Below are 19,832 nucleotides of genomic sequence, written 5' to 3'. Positions count from 1 at the left end.
AGTATAACTTTATACTCGAATTGAAAACGAGTATAACTTTATACTGGAATTGAAAACGAGTACAACTTCTTAAACGATCTGAAATTGAGTATGAAGTCATACTCATTCTTAAGTCGGGTATAGAATGAATTTTAATTTTATTTGATGTTTAACAACAAATAATTCACAGATAAAAAAAGAAAAAATTTACCCACAACCGGTTTACGTTCATGCCTACGAGAGTATGACCCGTGCCGTAACGGCCCGGGTTGTTTTTTGTTGTCAAAATGAATGGCGGTTGAGCATAATGATGGTGCACTACAGTCTATATGCAATACTGGTAAAGTCTCTTGATAATATATCTTCTGAAAAAAGCTCACCTAAAACCGCAAGTATCCAACTTAGTAAAAGATGAAAATTGCATCAACAGTATCTTAGATACAAATGAAGGATAAAATCCCCTCCATTAACAAATCTATAAGAAATGTGCTTTTAAACTTACAAACTATCCATTGAGAATGAGATTTCATATCTGGAGGTATCAGGTATGTAATATGTATGCTCTAAAGAGTACGCAAATACTACAAATGATGAGAATCAACACTCCATGGTGTGAACTGTTCCCGCCAGCTCACAAACTTCTTGCTCCATAAAGATATCGATCAAGAATAGAGGGTCCAGAAGATATAATAATATACGCCCTAAATTAAAATGACATTGATCATACACGTTCATTACATTTTGAAGTATTACAGTTGCCATTTTATTTCGTTGTATAAAGAAAAACGAATTAAATTTTTTTTCACAACGCAAAGAAAGATTTTCAAATCAAAGACACTATTTTTTTTTAATACGAAAAGAGGAATTTTATTTCATTCATATAAGAATGGATAATAGAGTTTCATCTGAAGCTAATGCCTCATTTATCCAGGAAGGCATAGTATGTTGCCACTCCTGTTTCCGTGGAAAGTTAATTGCTTTTTTCGCAATAGAATCCACTACATTATTGCCTTCACGATGGATAAAACTACATTTCCATGTGTTAAAAAGAACTAAGTAAAAATATGATATCCTGAATGATAGAAGCATTGGTCCATTTGATAGCTCCTTGATTCCCATTTATCGCATTCACCACTCTCTGACTGTCTCCCTCCAAGTGTAGATTCTGAAAACCTTTTTCTTTTGCCCACATCACAGCTGCAAGTGCCGCCAATGCTTCCGCTTGCTCTGGATTCATTGCTGTAGTGCGGTTTCCACAAGCTCCATTGCTTGTACCTGCAAAGTCACAACTTATTAGTCCTATGCCTTTCAACTTATTAAATTTGCAAAAAGCTGCATCAAAGTTAACTTTGATGTTGTTAATTTCAGGTTTATTCCATTTCTTTTGCTGCACTGGAGACACATTGTCTCTTTTGTTTATAACTTGGAGTCCCTGAACTCTTTGCCAATCTGCAATATGTGTCTTAATACCTGTACCAACAGAGGCAGTGTTAATCTGTTCATTATCAAAAATAACACCACATCTTAGTTCCCATATGTGCCACATTGTAAAACATATGCATTGAAATTGGCTAGTGTTTTAGGTCTATTTTGTGGGTACTTATCAAACCAGAGTTTCATCCAATCATGTATATTCTTACCCTGAATCAAATGCACACAATTCACATCAATGATAGATAGAACAGAAATAAAAACACTGCAATTTAGAAAGAGGTGCTGACTAGTTTCCCTATGAGCATTGCAAAGAGGGCAAGTATCTTGGGTGTGAGAAGTGAATCTAGAAGTTCTGTCCCTAGTTGGAAGGCACTGTTGAAGGAACTTCCATATAAAATGTTGAACTTTGATAGGCAAATTAGATTTCCAAATTGATTTCCAATCTATGATATCACTATTAGCTGGTTTATCTTGAGTGGAATCTAAAATGGCTCTGTAGAAATATCGTGAGGTGTTTTCCCTTTCCTCATAGGCGGTGTATACGACGTGGCGGTCTTGTATTCAAGCACCTGAAAATGAAATATAGGCATCAAGTGATGCGCAAATAACTGTGCATCACTCTCTAAACTACTTTTAGGGAGGTTATGAAATACTACATTGTTCAAGCTGTAAAAATTTGAAGAAGCAGCTTGAACATATACGATCAGATAGTAAATTGATCAATAATGACTTATCACAAAATTATTAGAATACTTCTATCATGTAGTCTGTGCGAGTGCAATTTTAAAGTGATAATTGCATCAAGATCTGATGCAATATAATTTGATCGGTTTTAGTTACCACTTACGACCTCAAACCAAGAAGTTTTTCACATATTTGAACCAAAACAAACAAAGTAGATAACAACATGGTAAAAACAACCACACAAATTAAATGAACAACTTTGTTTTAGATAAAGTGGACACCTGCACAATCTCTAGTTTCTATATTTCTCACTAAGCCTAATAATAATGATGCGTGCATTTCATAGAAATTTGAGAAATTCATTCGTACTGAATACTATGCACTTCAGTTCCCAGGTGAGAAAATGGGCCTTTTGGAATGACCTTGTCTCTTAATTTATGACTTAACAATAACACCAGTTACCTCTTTTCTCATTATGTCCTTGACCAACAAAAATTATAGAAAAAATCGTTAAGAACAACTAAATCAAATACAAACTAAAGAAATATTAAATGTAAAAAATCGTACATAGTCAAACTTACAGAGCAGCAATCGAGTAATCTTTAGGTTTATATAGTTGAACATCTCCAGCAATTGATTAGCGAAAATAATGGAGTTAGAAAGGATTTTTTTTTTTAATTCTTACTGGCATGTCAGAATAACAAATTTGCAAGCGCTCAAGAATGGTTGGATGTTATCTTACCTGAAGTGGAATTTTTCTATGGCTTTTGGAACCGTACCAACTTAAGCAAATTTTATACTATCGACAATATTCCGAACTGACATCTCAAGAGCTAGACAGTTTGAGAAGAGACGTTTGATCCATCTATTACACAATTGCTTAAATATGGAAAACTTAATACTTGCCTTCACAATCTCGCCCTAAACTCATAATGCTGTGTGAAGAAATACATCAAATAAAAAAAAATTGTCATTAAATTAATAGAAATGTTTACACAACTTGTGGTCGTAGATACTCAACAATGGCAGGAGGGTGGGACGTAGTTTTTTCTCATTGAACGACCAACCTTGGCTTCTATAGGAACAATATATTTTGCTTTTTCAGGGTCCATGATCGAAGAAACAGAATTACTCATCAACTATGATAGCAACTCACTGGACTGTAGTTCTTGAATGGTGACTCCAGCAAAAGCAAAACCAACTGTAAAAAATTCAAGCATAATTCCAATCTAAAATAGCAGCGATAGCGACCAATTTCAATACCAATGTACATGAAAAATTAGAATTCATTAGAGTCTTGTCATTAGTTAAAGATACATTAATTATATACACAATACTAATTCTAAATGATAAACTTTCGATTACTACCCATCAAAGAGTTGAAAACATACAAATGCATTAACACCAAATCAAGGATGAACAAACATTTAATTTTTACAGAAAATCCAATGTTGTCCTAAGTTGTCTTCACCAAGAGACTCTACCTGGACACTTCATGTAAACATGACGAAAACCACAACTTTATAAGGTTGGGTTGGATCGTCTCTAAAATTGTTCGATTGAAGCTTCTCTGGTTTAGTAGTCTGATAGCATCACATAATTGATGTAAAACAATATAAATAACAGAATAGACCTATAATAAACCTGTAGTGATATATAACATGCACTAACGAAAATACTCCTTACCTATTCGGCACAATTCTTCTCAGCATGATTCCAAAACTTGCCTAGGGTAACTGATAATTAGCTTACATTTGCCAGTAGAGATAAAGATGGGGGTTATGACATAACCTTTAAGAATTTATTCTGGAAGTTGTAATTTCCTAACTCTTCATGCTCTAAAAACTTCATAGCTAGAACCCTTAACGTATCCAATACAAAGATGTTACAGAGATATTTTCTGGTAACCCCACTAAGATAAAGAAGTTCCAAGGTGAAAGAACATTCTTAATATATGTGAGACCACACCAATCAGATCCAATCCATATTGTAGTGCATGTAGGTACAAACATAATATTTTACAACAGGCCTAACTGCAAATGAAAAAGACAAAAACAATATACTTTGAGCATAATATTTCAAACTGCAGATGATTATAAATCTATATAGTATACAATCGTCACAGTCCATGCATATTATTTTGAGATGTCTACCTAATCTGAGAAAATTAATAAAATCAAGTTTATAAGAAAACCCGTCCACAGTAAAGAAGGAAAACACGCAAAGATAAAAATATGGCTTTACAAATCAATAAGAATCTGAGATAGAGATGTGAGGCAATACCTGAAGTCAGATCAAAGGATTGAATTTAATTTTGAGCAAAGAAACTAAGAAGCCAAGTTGCTGGAAATATTACACGACAAAAGCAATGGAATTCGATGTTAAGTTTTTACGAACATAAAACATCAATTATTTCCTGCTTGGATACATACCTAAGGTTTTTTCCTGCTTGACATAACCCAATATGCTGGGAAGATCAATCTAACATGCATAAGAAATGAGATGTTGATTTAGTACCTAAATCACATATTTCCTAACCTGTCCAGAAACCCAAGAAAAAAAATCAATTGGATACAACAATCGAAATTTAAAAATACAATTGAACTACCTGAGATGTTTGGACTCTAACGATTTTATGAATACAACAAACGAAACCTACGATACAACAATCGAAATTTAAAAATACAATTGAATTACCTAAGATATTTGAAACTCTAACGATTTTATGAATACAACAATAGTTATCTAATTAAAACCCAAAGCAAATCAAACTATCACCAAAGAGACGAATGAAAAATAACCGGCCATTACCTAGTAGTGCTGAGAGAGAATGCGACTGAAACTGGTCAAGATGATAACCTCGTCTAGGGTTTATGTAGTGAAACATTTGAAACAGATGCTGTTGCATGTAACGTTTGAAGTTATTACTGGGACTATAAAGAAAATCGTATTTTTGTTCGTAACCGAAGAGGATAACGAGAGAAGGAGAATATTATTGGAAACAATAATGGGATGATAAAGGAGAGAGAGATAATAATGGATGCGTGAATCTTGATGGTTGGATAGAGGCATTAAACATGGGTTGTTTCTTAGCCGCGATTTGTCTCTCAACTTTCTGAACTTTGAGAGCAAATAGTGGCCGTGGATCGAGATAAAAAATGCATCCACAACCATCGGATTTTACAAAACCCATTTTTTTTGTAAGATAGATATAAATCGATTCTTGATAATCGGTTGATTTTCATGTTCATATAAACCGATTCTGGGTAGAAGCAAGTTTCAAAAAAATCTCTGTATGTTTTTCAGGATACAATCGGTTGATACCACTGACAACATAAACCGATTTTGAGTTGGTGTTGTTCAAAAAATTTTAAATTTTAAATTTTTTTTTTCAAGTTCAGATGATTCATTAACACAGATTAATTTCACATCTAACACGATATATTACGACTAATCACCTGAATTAACACTAATTAATCAGGAGTAAATTAGCCATTAAAAATAGTTGGTTAAGGGGTTTTATGAATTACTTCTTAATGACCCTATTTTATCATGTAGCTATAGGCCCTAATTAAGTGGTATAGGCCCCAGTTATTTTTATGGGATTTCTTATAATTTGGGTATGCTATTTTGGGGTCAATCTATTAGGAATAGGCCTACATAGTATATGGAGAAATCTTGAAATAATAAAAGATAAAAATTTATTGAAATGTGGTATGAAGCCAGCCACGAAGAAAGCTAACTATATTCGACTCGACTCCGGAAATAAATTAACAAAGTGAACATTCTCCGATTTGAATTTTGCTGAGAAAGATGAAATAAAGTAGACACAAGATCCAATAGCTAAAACAAGTTACTAGCTAGGACATAAATGCAAGGAGTTGATATTCAAAATCAGCAGCGTCCTCTATATCCAATCTCACCGTGGCTTCAATTCCGTCACCTGAACTAGTGTCCGTTAGCACAACCATCTTCTTAAAAGATAATGAGAATGAACTTCTAAGACACTTTAGCTACATGAGCAGAACTTCTAACCCTCCTAGATCAGATGATTATCTCAACAATACGCATGCTAAAATTAGTGATATTGATAATGTCATGTTAATTGCTATCCCCAATGCTGATGAGGTTAGAAAAATTGTTTCTGATATGAAACCTTAGACACCTTTAGGTCCTGATGGTTTCCCACGTGGGTTTTATCAACTAATGTGGGAAATTCTTGGAAATGTTGTAGTAAAAATGGTTCATGGCTTCTTCCACTCCCATCACCTGCAAAAACAATTAAACCATAAATTTATTACTCTTATTCCTAAAAACACTTGTCTTAAAAATTAAGTTGATTTCAAACCATTAAGTCCGTGTAATGTGTCTTATAAAATCATCTCTAAACTGCCTGCTTCTAGGCTTCATAAGATCATATCTCCTTACCAAACTGCTTTCTTGTCTGGTAGATCAATACATGATAATATAACAATTGCCCATGAATTAATTCATTTCATGAAAAATACAAAAACTGTAGATGGTTGTGATACTATTAAAGTTTACATGTCAAAAGCATTTGACAGAGTAGAGTGGTGTTTTCTCATTGATAATCTTAAGAAACTTGGTTTCTCAAGTGAATGGTGCAGCATGATAGAACAATGCATAACTATTGTCTCCACTTCTATCCTTCTCAATAGAGCTCCAGGTGATGTTTATTTACCTTAAAGAGGATTAAGGCAGGGTGGTCCTCTATCACCCTACTTATTCATTCTATGTATGGAATGCTTTTCTTGAAGTTTGATAATTGCTGAAAAAAACAATCTTATTCATGGCTTCAAAGCAAATAAATATTTCCCTTATATCTCTCACTTGTTCTTTGCAGATGACTGCCTCATTTTCATAAAAGCTAGGAACAAGAATGCTATGAATCTGTCTACTTTGATAGAACAATTTAGCAAATTCTCAGGGCAGGCAGTAAACTTTGATAAATCAGCTTTGGCTTTTAGCATTAAGGTTCCAACCTCAGTTAAGAATGACATAACAAATATACTCAGTATTAAGAGAATGTCCCTTAATGAAAAATACCTAGGAGTACCCTTACTTCTCCAAAAAAGAAAGTATGATTCTTTTGTTCATCTGTTAGACAGTTTTAAAGGTAGACTTAATATATGGCAGGCCATTTTCTTAGCTGCTCCAGGAAAAACTGTCAATCAATTTGTGTTAGGAAGTCTTGCTAGCCACCACTTAACTGTCTTTCCAATGTCTAAAGAACTTACTAATAAAATGGATAAAATTCAAATGATTTTTTGGTGGGGGAAAAAGGAAAACCAAAAAGGTTATTATCCAAAGGGATGGAATGACATTGCTATCCCTAAGGAATTAAGAGGTCTTAACATAAGGAAAACTGATTTGATAAACTTGGCTTTACTTGCTAAACTAACATGGAGGATGATTACTAATAATGAGGAACACTTGTCTGAAATTTTGAGAGGAAAATATTTTTATGGTGCTAATCCTTTGACTAGCAATATTTGTAAGCAGTGAAGCTGGATCTGGAAAATGATCTGCATGGTTTTGAATATTGTTAAAAGACATTATGTTCGGGAAATTGGTGATGGAAAGTCTGTAATTTGGAAAGACACTTGGATTCCAAATATGCACAGACCACTCAATAACCAATTCTACTCAAGTAATATGTCCACTGTTGGTCAACTTATTGATCATGATAGGAAAAATTGGAATACTGATTAACTAAATGCTTTGTTTGATGAACATATTATTGAATAAATTACTAACATCAGAATTCCAACTGCAGGAAGTGATAAACTAATATGGGAACCTTCCGGCAATGCAAATTTCACCATCAAGTCTGTTTACAATGTGATTTTGAATGAACAACTAGCATCTAAGCCTACAAAAAACAACTTAACTATTATTTGGAAATCCTTCTGGAAACACAAACTGCCTCCTAGAATACAACATTTTATGTGGAAAGTTTTACATAAGTGTATGTCAACTAAATCTAGGCTCACTAGGTTTACTAAACACCATGATAGCACTTGTTCTCTCTGCAATGGTAGTACAAAGACTAGGGCTGAACATGGTTTCGGTTTTCCGCCAGAACCAGACCGATAAGGAAGAAACCTAACCAAACCATTTACTAATGGATTGGTTATGGTAAATTTTTTTGAAAACCGACATTACTGGTTCGGTTTTGGTTTGACCTGAAAACCAAACCAAAAACCAATGGAAAACCGATAAGTATAGGCCATTGATTAAAATCAAATAGATTTAATATACCCCGTCCATCTCACACTTCGTAAACCTAAGTTATACCCTTACCAAGACGAGATCATATTTTCTCTTTTTTTTTTTCTCTTCTTCTTCTCTTCGTCTCCTGTCGGAAGTCGTCATAATCTTCTACACCACCACCATCTCCAGCCGTAATGAAACCAGTACCACCACAATTTGTTTACTAGTTCAGGGTTCTCCTTCTATTTCTTCTTCTCCTCTTTTTTCTTCTTCTTCTCAATCTTTTTACTTCTCAGATGTACTGAAATACTCAATCTTAGAAACATCTTTTCACTTGTCACATAACCTAATCGATTATCTAAGTCGACTATTTTCATTATTACAAGGTATTTAAACTCGATGATGATGATAATTTTGCTGATTTAAGCTTATAATTTATAATTTTAAAAACTACGGTTTAGTAAAATTGATTTTGCAGGTTCCCTTTGATTTAATCATGGAGGATTCACAATTAACACCCGTTAGTTCCTATTTCTTAACTAGTCTAGGTTTGATTCTGGTTTTGATAAATAGTTTGTGAATTTTGATTATCAATTTTTTCAGTATGTACCTGGGAGAAAAAATGGTCACAGCCTACTAGTTTAGAATGTAACTTGCAAATTCTGGAATAGAATTCTCTTAGATTAGCACTTCTGTTGATATACATGCTTGATTAGCAATCTATAGCTTTCACTTGTTTTACATGATAATTTACAATTGAATATACATATATTGATCCTCTTTAGTTACTGAATTGTTTTTACTCGTTTCGAAAATGTTGATGCGTGCAAAGACCTACTCATTATGATTGCCATGCTTGTATTTAGGTTTGCTTGTACAGAATCTTTTTGTTGTTCATGTGATTAGGTACATGAAGTATCATACCAAGAAATACTTGAAGAAGCACAATGTCAGGGACTGTTTGAGAGTCATTGTGGCACATGTAGTTATGAATATGGAATTTGGAGCATGCATGTAGAACTTGGAATTTATGTATTTTGAATTTGTAATGTTTATTGTTATAGTTTGAAAGTGGTAGTAAAGGTTCGTTGCTCGGACTTGTAAAGATTTAAAAATAAAAATATATACACAATATTTGTCACAATGGGCGAGAGGTACTGGGACTAGGATTCCGCTAATTTCATTTCTTAAGGTTCAAATAATAATTCTTTTATCAATAATAGCTCAAAAAATATATTAAATATATCGACTCTAATTTATTGCCAAGATTGATTCTCAAAATATTAGGTGTAAATGTTAAGCATGGGACATCAAATCATCTAAGATAAGCATGACCCATCAAATCAAATCACAACGAATTAATTTAAATCATAATTTCAATTAAAATTAATGCAAAAGTCATGAAAAGAATTAAATATAATTACCCAAGTGTGAAATAAGGCTTCCTCCATTGCCCCAGTGTTGGGATTTAGCTTCTCATATTAATCATAATCTCAAAATACATGTATGTTGCTCAAAAGTTGATTAAAATGATAAAAATGAGTAAAACAGTGAATGTACGACCCACAGGAGGCGTCACAAAAAGAACGATAAGAGACAGGTGCTGCTGATATTTAGACTGCGCTGCGACCCACGGTTGTGCGTCTTAGACACTGGTGATAAACGACTGCCGTCGCGAGTCCGTTCTTGGTGTTCTTCATCAGCAGCAACAGCAACAGATTTTCATCAACTCTTGATTTCTGCTTCTCTGGACCTCCTCTAGACCCCAAACTCTCGACAAAGCTCCTATGAGACCCTAGGATGCTATTTATACATAACAGGAGCAACGAATCACTCGCAATAACTCCACATAATTCTCATTTACTCGGGAAAATATTTTTTTATTTTTCTTCACTGTCAGCCAAGATACGATCTTTTCCACCTCTTCTGCCTGCGCAAATGAGTTGTAATACTTCCATAAGCCACATACAAACTTTATAAGAGAAGATATCTTCCCCTGTTTATCCACAAACTTTCCAAATTTAGCTCACAGTGCACCCGATAATATCTTCCCCTGTTTAACTTTGATTTCCTCCCACGGCTTATTTGGCCCATTTTGCTCGATCAAATTGCTTACACTAGCCCTGTTTAGATCTATCAAGTTAATCCCAACTGATTCTGGGTATTGAATCTTCACAAAACACGTCCAAAAATTGAATTGAAAATTCATGCAGTTGTGAAGAAAAGTTCCCGCCAAATTCAAATTTTGAATTTTAAAGATGGTGTCCCCCTAACCACTGTTGGGTGGAAACATCCTTTTGGGGTGTAAATAGTCATGAGGTGCCTTTAGCAATTCTTCTGGGATATTTTCCGCACTTTTTCGGGGTTCCTTCGATACACTTCTGGGGTACTTCCGGTACACTTCTGGGGCGCTTCCGGTACACCGTCAACGGAGCTCCAAACGCCGCATTTTTAGCTTATTTCGCCGCAAAATCTTATTTTTCCAAAAACACCTATAAATAAATAAAACACCATAATAAGTACAAAAACGGGCACTAACAATATATACAAATGAGATATATTAGACACATAAATGCGTCTATCATTTATGTTTTGAACTATGCTTATAAACTTGAGTTATGAACTACACTTCTGTGTTAATTACATTCTACAGGTAGGTTAAAAAAATCCAAATGTGTTATTTTTTTAAAAGATTTGAAATGTCAGATTAGAAAACTGACGTACAGTCGGTTTTTCATTAACCCAATGGAACAAACCGAAACCGGCTAAAACTATTTAGAAACCGAACCAATGGTTAATGAATTGGTTTGGTTTAGATTTTTAGAAACCGATAGTATTGGTTTCAGTTTTGGTTTAGATGGAAACCGAACCGAACCGACTATGAACAGCCCTAACTGAGACCACTCGACACTTATTCTATGACTGCTCTGTAGTTAGGCCAGTGTGGAATGTAGTAAGATTAAGTGTTATTCTTCAGGATAAAGGCTTGCATCAATGGGTTAGCAATTTGTTTTCATGTGGAGTTACTACTGTGCAACAAGATTTTAAGATGTATGAGGAAGTTAGTTTTATTATTTGGATAATTTGGAAGGCTAGATGTACAATTTCTTTGGATAATAAGTCTTTCAACAGTAATGAAGTGACTAACAACATTATTTTGCAGACCAATGACTAGAACAGAATCAAAATTAGTCAATCTGATAACACTACTGTATCCAATGGGATCAGTAAAATATGGCACTCTTCAGCAAATGATGTCTATAAAATAAATTTTGATGCTTCTCATATAGATAAAAATGTATTATCATGGGGTCTAATATGTAGAGATTTTGCAGGCAACAACAATGGATTGCGAGGAGGTGCATCTCTAACTATTGATCCGGAGCAAGCTGAAGCACAATCAGTGCTGGAAGCGGTACTATGGGCGCAAAGGAATGGTTGGAAGAAGATACATCTGGAGGGTGACTGCTCAAATGTGATATCAACTATTAATGGAAAGACAACAACAATAAAATGGAAAACGCACAATTTAGTCCAAGATACTCTTAATATTCTTAGTACTTTTGAGTTTTGGGTTTGCACTTGTGCACACAGAGATGCAAATCACTTAGCGGATTCTCTAGCAAAATATGCAAGAACTCATTCTGTCTTTTTAGTTGGGAAAAATATTTGATGGGGCGTTTTATGATGGGGACATGGTGGACAAATCATGTCTTGATATGTGTTTCTCCAATTAATTGTTTTAACAAATTCTGTTACCAAAAATATAAAGGATAAAATATCACCAATTAAGATAACCAACATTTTCACCAAAAATACACTTCTTTTATATATTTGGAAACAAAATTTGATAGAATCAATTTATAGTAAAGACATGTGTCAAGACATGATTTATCCCCCATACACCCATCAGAAAACACTCCCATCAAATATTTTTCCGTTTAGTTGGTTAAATAATGAGCCTGTATGGATTAAATCTTTGATCAAGCAAGATCAAAACTCTATGTAATACTCCCTTTTCTCAATGAATGATTCATACTTTCCTATTAAAAAAAAAAATCTCGGAAACTAATGTCAAAAAAATTGATAAAAAAATTATAATAAGAGATGATGTTTTGAAATTAGCTAACGTCAAAAAATTTGATAAAAAGATTATAATAAGAGATGATGTTTTGAAATTCATCACGTACAGCTAAGCTAAAATTTTGGTCTAACAATCAATCAGTGAGTCCATCCTCTAACTTCTTATAGATTTTGTCAGTCACACTTAGTTTTTACATACATTATTTGAATTAAAACTTGAACTGCCAAGAGTTATACATTATTTTTACATACATTATTTTCAACCTGAGTTCATAAATTGCCAACACTTATATCGACAAATCTTGAAATATATTTTTTTTTATAGGAAAGAAGACACGTTGCAATAAGAAATTAAACTAGATTTACATAATAAGAAGAGTATTTCATGAGATCTCCAAACTCGTGAGCGGAGACTCGATCCGCTGTCTTCCTACTTGAGAGTCAGGCTTCTGACAAACTGAACTAACCCTTAAAATAATAAGAGATAAACATTTATTGAAATGTGGTAAGAAGCCAGCAACCAGGAAAACTAACAAGATCCGAGTCATTCGACTGGATTCAGGAAAGAAATTAACAAAGTGAACATTCTCCTGTGCGAGTTTTGCTGAGAAAGTAAACACAAGATGCAATAGCTAGAACAAGTTGCTAGCTATAGCTAGGACATAAATGCAAGGAGTTGATGTTCAAAATCAGCAGCGTCCTCTATATCCAAGCTCACCGTGGCTTCAATTCCATCACCTGAACTAGTATCCATTAGCACAACCATGTTCTTAAAAGGGATTGAAGAAATACTTATCCATGTTGGCTTTCCCCAACCAAAGTCTGCATCATATATTGGAAACCTACACCAACTAGTGAAGTGTAGCATCGACGTACTCTGGCCACTTGCTTTATTCTCGTTCATCTTCAGGAAGTTTAAGAGCATATCAGTAGTTCGCAGTTCTTCTATGTAATCTCCATCAATTTTCTTTATGGAGTCCCTAACTTTACTCACCAAATCTGGGTAGTTCTGGTCCTTTACTTCAACGTCCTTGCTATTATTCATGTAGACGTGGGGAGCAACCGCAAGGCAAGCCATATTGCCGAAGGAGTGTGGCGGCAATGGTGGAACTATCCTTGATCTCATATTTATTGCATGTGTCAGTAGGTAAACCGTAACTGCAGGAGGATCAGAAGTAGCCCCCTTCATGATCTTGCCTTGATCTATATCAATTAAACATTTCCATATTAAACCAGACAGGGCTTCAACACGAGTCGGCAGCTGGTACCGTAAGTCGGTTGATTCATTGGTGATGATTTGGCATTTTTCCTTGAGTAGAGCTAATTTTGAATCCGTAAAAACAAACTTCTTTGTAACCACTACTCCATTCATTGGCAGAGAGGCAGGCGGTTTAAAACCTGTTAAATCTTTTTGTGGGAAAAGACATTGTAACCCAAAATCAGGACCTTTGATTTGCTGATCAGCATCTACAGAACTAATACCACGAGCAATAGTAGCCCAGTCGTTGATGAAAGTGGTGAATGAAGCTGCGTCAATTATCTTGTGGGAGATGCACAAACCAATCACAATTCCGCCACCACAATCCTCGTCGAAAACATTGACTTTGACAGATATCAAAGGAAGTTGCATGGAAAGTATTTCAGGATCCCGGGGTTCAAATGGAAGGAATATATTTGCCACTTCATGGACATCAGGATGTTGGATAAGTTGAGAGAGCTGACAGTTACTTACTTTGGCTTCGAAATAATTTGCTCCATCATCGTTGCAATCTACAAATTTGTCATCGATGACTTTACCAGATAAGGGATAGAATTGCGTTAAGGCTTCAGCTAAAGATTTCTTTGTTACAGAACAACAGTCGACTGCTTCGATACTGTTATGATTGTCATTTTTGCAGTAATAAAGAAGGAGTGGAGTATAAAATGGAGGAGCAAGCTGATCAAGATGGGATAAGTTGAAGGTTTTAAGGTGATTTGGAGTCTGGCAAGAAGGCTTGATAATTTCTTTTGAAACTACTTCAACTTTCATTGCAGCAACCATATCATTCGCCATGAATATACTAATTAGCTAGTAGTATTTGACAATGAATGCAAAGTTCTAAGTGTGCTGCTTCACTTAAAACAACTCCGTTATATATATATATAGTTTACTCTTCAACTACTGCCGAATACAAAAAGAAGGGCTTAATCAGATATACAAGATCAGAGTAACATTTCTGGCTCTTTTCTGTGCATGCATCCACCGTTTGGTGGAAGTATATTATGCATTCTAGGGCTACATACCTTTGCACCCAATGTGAAATTGTTCCCGGGACATTAAAAACATTATAGCTAAGATCAATTATTATTACATATCAAGATTAGTGATTGGCCACACTACTACTACCTGCCAATGGTAGTTGGTTTCTTTTGACGTCTAGCTTAATCATTGGTAAGGTTGGTCATTTCGTTGAGTGTTCATAAGGTGATCTACCCATGGGTCCTCATTTTGATGTAAGGTTTTGCCAGCTGAAATATTCTTTGGTTGCATTTCACAAAACAACTCGAGTCCATTTTCTTATTCTCGCCCGGTAGGGGTATTGGGTATACAGGAATTTAATGAACACTAAGGGGTAACCAAAAGGGGAAAAATTATGAAATATCGTCATCAATTCTATTTTTTTTTTGATAAGAAAGAAATTTATTGAATATGACAAATCACTTAGAGTTATTACAAGAAAGAAAACAAAACAAAGAAAAACAGTAAAATGTAGAACCACCAACATCTAAAGGGACATGATGAGATGTTGGACACGCATATGTTGCCTCGTTAAAAACCTTGCTGAGGAGATTTGCGAAGGAAAAGAGTACAACGCGAGAAGTCCTAAGAGATATAATAGATATAAGCATACGCATACGGGAGTAACCAATACAATAGTGGAATTTCATAGATCTAGGAATGCTTCGTGCTTTATTGGTACCCAAAGAGCTGTCTTCTAATACTGGCGATATGTTAGATTCCACAAACAAGTTGTTGGAAATGAGCACCGTTGCTCGAGATAGCGCTAGCAAGATGGATTCCTGAGCCCTTCTAGCGAGAATGATAGAAGTGTCACGTCGGCCTGTGTTGGAACAAAGGAGAATATTTGGTTTCTCTATTTATGATTGGCTTACACTGCAAGAAAATATTCTCTAGATATGTTGCTATCTATACGAATATGTGGTATGTATAGGATATATATACACTTCTTGTAAAACCTCCATTGATAATAAGAAACCCTAATCATTCTTCTCCCGTGGACGTAGGCTATAGCCGAACCACGTTAAACTGTGTTTCTTCTTTAATCTGTTTTAGTTAACTGCATAACATCTTATGCAGATCCAATATTGACTGCATAACATCTTATGCATATTGCATAACATCTTATGCATACCAACATGGTATCAGAGGATCGTTAACGATCCTGGCCGTTTCTCTGTAATCAAGTTTCGTTTCTCTGTGTGTTTACTATGGCACAATCAGATCATAATACTAGTTTGCGTTTAACCTCTGTCTTGCTGAATGATGTCAATTATGTCAGCTGGTCTAGGGCTGCTGCTCTTGCTCTTGGGGGTAAAAGAAAGTCTGGGTATATTGGTGAGAATAGTACTTGTCCAGATGCTAAAGATCCAAAGTATGAAGATTGGATTGCTGATGATCAACTGGTTCGCACGTGGCTTCTCCAGTCGATGGAACCACATATTTCGGAAATTTTCTCGTTTTCAGAATCTGCAAAGGATTTGTGGAAGTCTGTTGCTAGTCTGTATGGCTTACGGAATAATGCTGCTCGGGTGTTTGAGCTGAAGCGTGATATTGCTGAGGCTGCACAAGGTACGAAAAGTTTTACTGAGCATTTTGGTTATTTAAAAAGGAAGTGGGATGAACTGGATACATATCTTCCTCATACAACTGATGCCAAAATTCTCTTAAAGAGGGTTGAGGAGGATAAATTTTTTGATGTGCTCAGTAGCCTCACATCAGAGTATGAATCTCTTAGAAGCACTATTCTCATGAGTGCTGAATTGCCAAGTTTGTCTAGTGTCTGTGCGACTGTGCAACGTGAAGAGACACGCAAGAAAGTTATGAATCCTGTTTCTAAAAGCATTGTAGACCTGGATGCTGCTGAATCCAGTGCTCTTCTGAGATCCAGAGATGATAAACGAAGAGCCATGCCATTTGATAAGGACAAGACTTCTCGTGCTAAGGGTAAGAGAGAAGTTTTTCATTGTGATCATTGTAATAAAACTGGTCACACCAAGGATCGTTGTTGGGATATTTATCCTCATCTTAAAGCTAATTTTGACAAAAATAAGCTTGCTCGAGCTGCTGTAGCTGACAATTCATCCTTTACCATAGACCAGTTGAAGGATTTCTTTCACCAGTTGAGTAATAAGAATGAGCGCAAGGCCAACCATACTTCAGGTAACCTGCTAGCCTTTCTTACTATGCCTATTTCCAACCGTCACATTTGTATTATTGATTCAGGAGCTACAAATCTTATGGCAAATGATCCTTCGTCAGTTCATGCATTTATTCGCAGCTCTCATAAAAATGTGTCTGTTGCTAATGGCTCTACTGCTCCTGTGCTGGGCAGTGGGAAAGTGCATTTTTTCCAGATTGTCCGCCATCTAATGCACTTGTTGTTCCCTCGTTTCCTACTCAATTGTTATCTGTTGGTCAAATCACTAATTCTCTGAATTGTGATGTTACATTTACCCCTACCTCGGTCATCTTTCAGGATCGAAAAACGAAGAAGACGATTGGTAGAGGCATCTTTTCTCATGGATTGTACCTGTTACGCTCTAGTGACATGGCATTTCTCACTCACAGATCCACTCCGCAGTTTCTTTATCATCAACGACTTGGACATCCTTCCAGTCGTGTTTTGTCTAGGATTTTTCCCACTTTTTCTGCTCAGTCTCAAGTCTGTGATGTTTGCCAGTTTTCTAAACAATCTCGTTTTCCATTTCCTACCTCTGTGACTCGAGCTACAATGCCTTTTGAATTAATTCATTCTGATTTATGGGGTCCTGCTCCAATTGATGCTTATGATGGGTATAAATATTTCGTTATCTTTATAGATGATTGGTCACGTGCTACATGGATCTATTTACTCAAATCCAAAACTGAAGTTTCATCTGTATTTGTGGATTTTCATTGTATGATCCGCAACTAATTTGATGCACAAGTTAAAATTTTTAGATCCGATAATGGCACTGAGTTTGTCAAAGGCCCTCTTCCAGGTATTTGCGTAGTCATGGTATTATCCGTCAAACTAGTTGTGTTGGTACTTCACAGCAAAATGGTGTTGCTGAAAGGAAACTCCGTCATATTCTGGAAACAACCCGTGCTCTTATGATTCAGATGCATGTTCCAAAGAAATTTTGGTCTCATGGTTCTCTGACGACCACTTACTTGATCAATCGTCTGCCTAGTCGTGTGCTTGAGTTCAAATCTCCATTAGAGGTTTTAGAACATCATCAGCCTGACATTTCTCATCTTAGAGTTTTCGGTTGTGTGTGTTATGTACATTTACAGGCAAAGCATCGTGATAAACTGGATTCACGGGCAACTAAGTGTGTGTTCTTTGGTTACTCTTCTACAAAGAAAGGATATATTTGTTATCATCCACCCACTAGAAAGCTACAGATTTCTTGTGATGTTGTGTTTGATGAAACAGTGGCTTATTTTCAGTGTGATTCTGGCAGTCGGTCTCAGGGGGAGTGTTATACAGATTTGGCCCCAGTTCCAGTTATTAATGAGATACCTACTGCAACAGATTCCCACAGAGATAATGGTGATGGGGTAGAGTTGGTGGACTTACCTACTGCAGTGTTGGATGTGCATAATGAAGCAGTTCATGAAGAAGCTTCAGACAATAATGTTAATGTTACTGATGATAATACAGGACTACAAGATGTGCCGCATCAAGTTCCAGAAACTGAGGTTATGGTTCCACAACCAGTGGTACCAATTGTCAGAACCTCAAGTCGTGAGAAGAAGGCTCCAAAGAAATACAAATATTTCTTTACATATCATTCCGCTGCGTATCCTATACAAGCACATTTAACTTATGATCATGTAGGTTCTTCACACTCTGCATTTCTAAGTGTTATATCCAGTCATCAAGAACCTAAAAACTATAATGAAGCAAAGTCTAATCCAAAATGGAGGGCACCAATGGAGAATGAGTTACGTGCCTTAGATGTAAATAATACATACAGTATTGTCAAGTTGCCTCCCGGGAAGAAGACTGTTGGATGTAGATGGGTGTACAAAATTAAATACAGAAGTGATGGAACTGTTGAGCGTTATAAGGCAAGATTAGTGGCAAGAGGTTTTACTCAAAGATATGGAGAAGACTACACAGAAACTTTTGGACCAGTTGCAAAGATGAATACTTTTCGTGTTCTTATGTCTCTTGCAGTTAATAAAGATTGGAAATTGTTTCAAATGGATGTGAAGAATGCATTCTTACAAGGTGATCTAGAAGAAGAGGTGTATATGAGTATACCACCTGGACACCCTCGAGAAGGAGAGAGCAATATGGTTTGCAAGCTTAAGAAGGCAATATATGGTTTAAAGCAATCACCATGTGCATGGTATGCAAATCTAAGTTCAGTACTCATCCAGAATAAGTTCAAAAGGAGCTCTGCCGATTCTTCCTTGTTTATTAAAAGAAGTAATCTTGGTACAACTATAGTTCTAGTGTATGTTGATGACCTTGTGATTACAGGAGACAATCAACAAGAAATTAGAAATCTCAAAGCAATGCTTCATTCCAGATTTGACATCAAGGATTTAGGAATACTGAAGTATTTCCTGGGATTAGAAGTTGCTTACTCAAAGAAGGGTATTTTTCTGAATCAAAGAAAATATGTGTTGGACCTGTTGAAGGCTACAGGAAAAATGGGAGTAAAGCCTTGTGATACTCCTACAGAAATTGGCAACAAACTTGATAATGATGGTGATGTGTTAAGTGATATTGGGTCATGATGAGTGCTAAAAAGTGCATATTTCTATATATTTTTCTTGGCATTTAACTCATCTTTTGTGCATTAATTCTACATTTTATCCCATATTCTGTATTTTCTTTGTTTTCAAGAATAAATATTTTTATTAACTAATTTTGCATTTTTAGGTAATAAATAAAGACTAGATGAGTTGCGGAGCGAAAAGTGCAAAGACACGGAGAAAGCCGGCGGAAAATCTAGAGGAAAAGAAGTGCAGAATGCGGTATGGAAGACTCAAGGATGAAAATGGGCTCACAAAGGAAGAAATTGTTCTTAAGAAGTGGGCTCAAGATTGTTTAAGCCCAAACCCATTTTCTAAGCCTAAAATCAATACCCAAACCCGTTTCTCTCCTTCACCGTCAGATTGAATCCATTCCATCATCCAA

General features: G+C 35.6%; 1 protein-coding gene across 1 annotated transcript; it reads right to left on the bottom strand.

The window, feature by feature from the left end:
* Positions 1–13,069: 13,069 nt before the first annotated feature.
* Positions 13,070–14,467, bottom strand: LOC113273211 (vinorine synthase-like). The gene has a single exon (XM_026522969.1). It carries the CDS (start codon positions 14,465–14,467, stop codon positions 13,070–13,072), a length of 1,398 nt encoding a protein of 465 aa, XP_026378754.1.
* Positions 14,468–19,832: the final 5,365 nt, after the last annotated feature.

This window comes from Papaver somniferum, chromosome 4 (genome assembly GCF_003573695.1).
Source record: "Papaver somniferum cultivar HN1 chromosome 4, ASM357369v1, whole genome shotgun sequence".
NCBI lineage: Eukaryota > Viridiplantae > Streptophyta > Magnoliopsida > Ranunculales > Papaveraceae > Papaver > Papaver somniferum.
The sequence above is the reverse complement of the archived record's forward strand: the minus strand, read 5'-3'. Positions and strand labels throughout refer to the sequence as shown.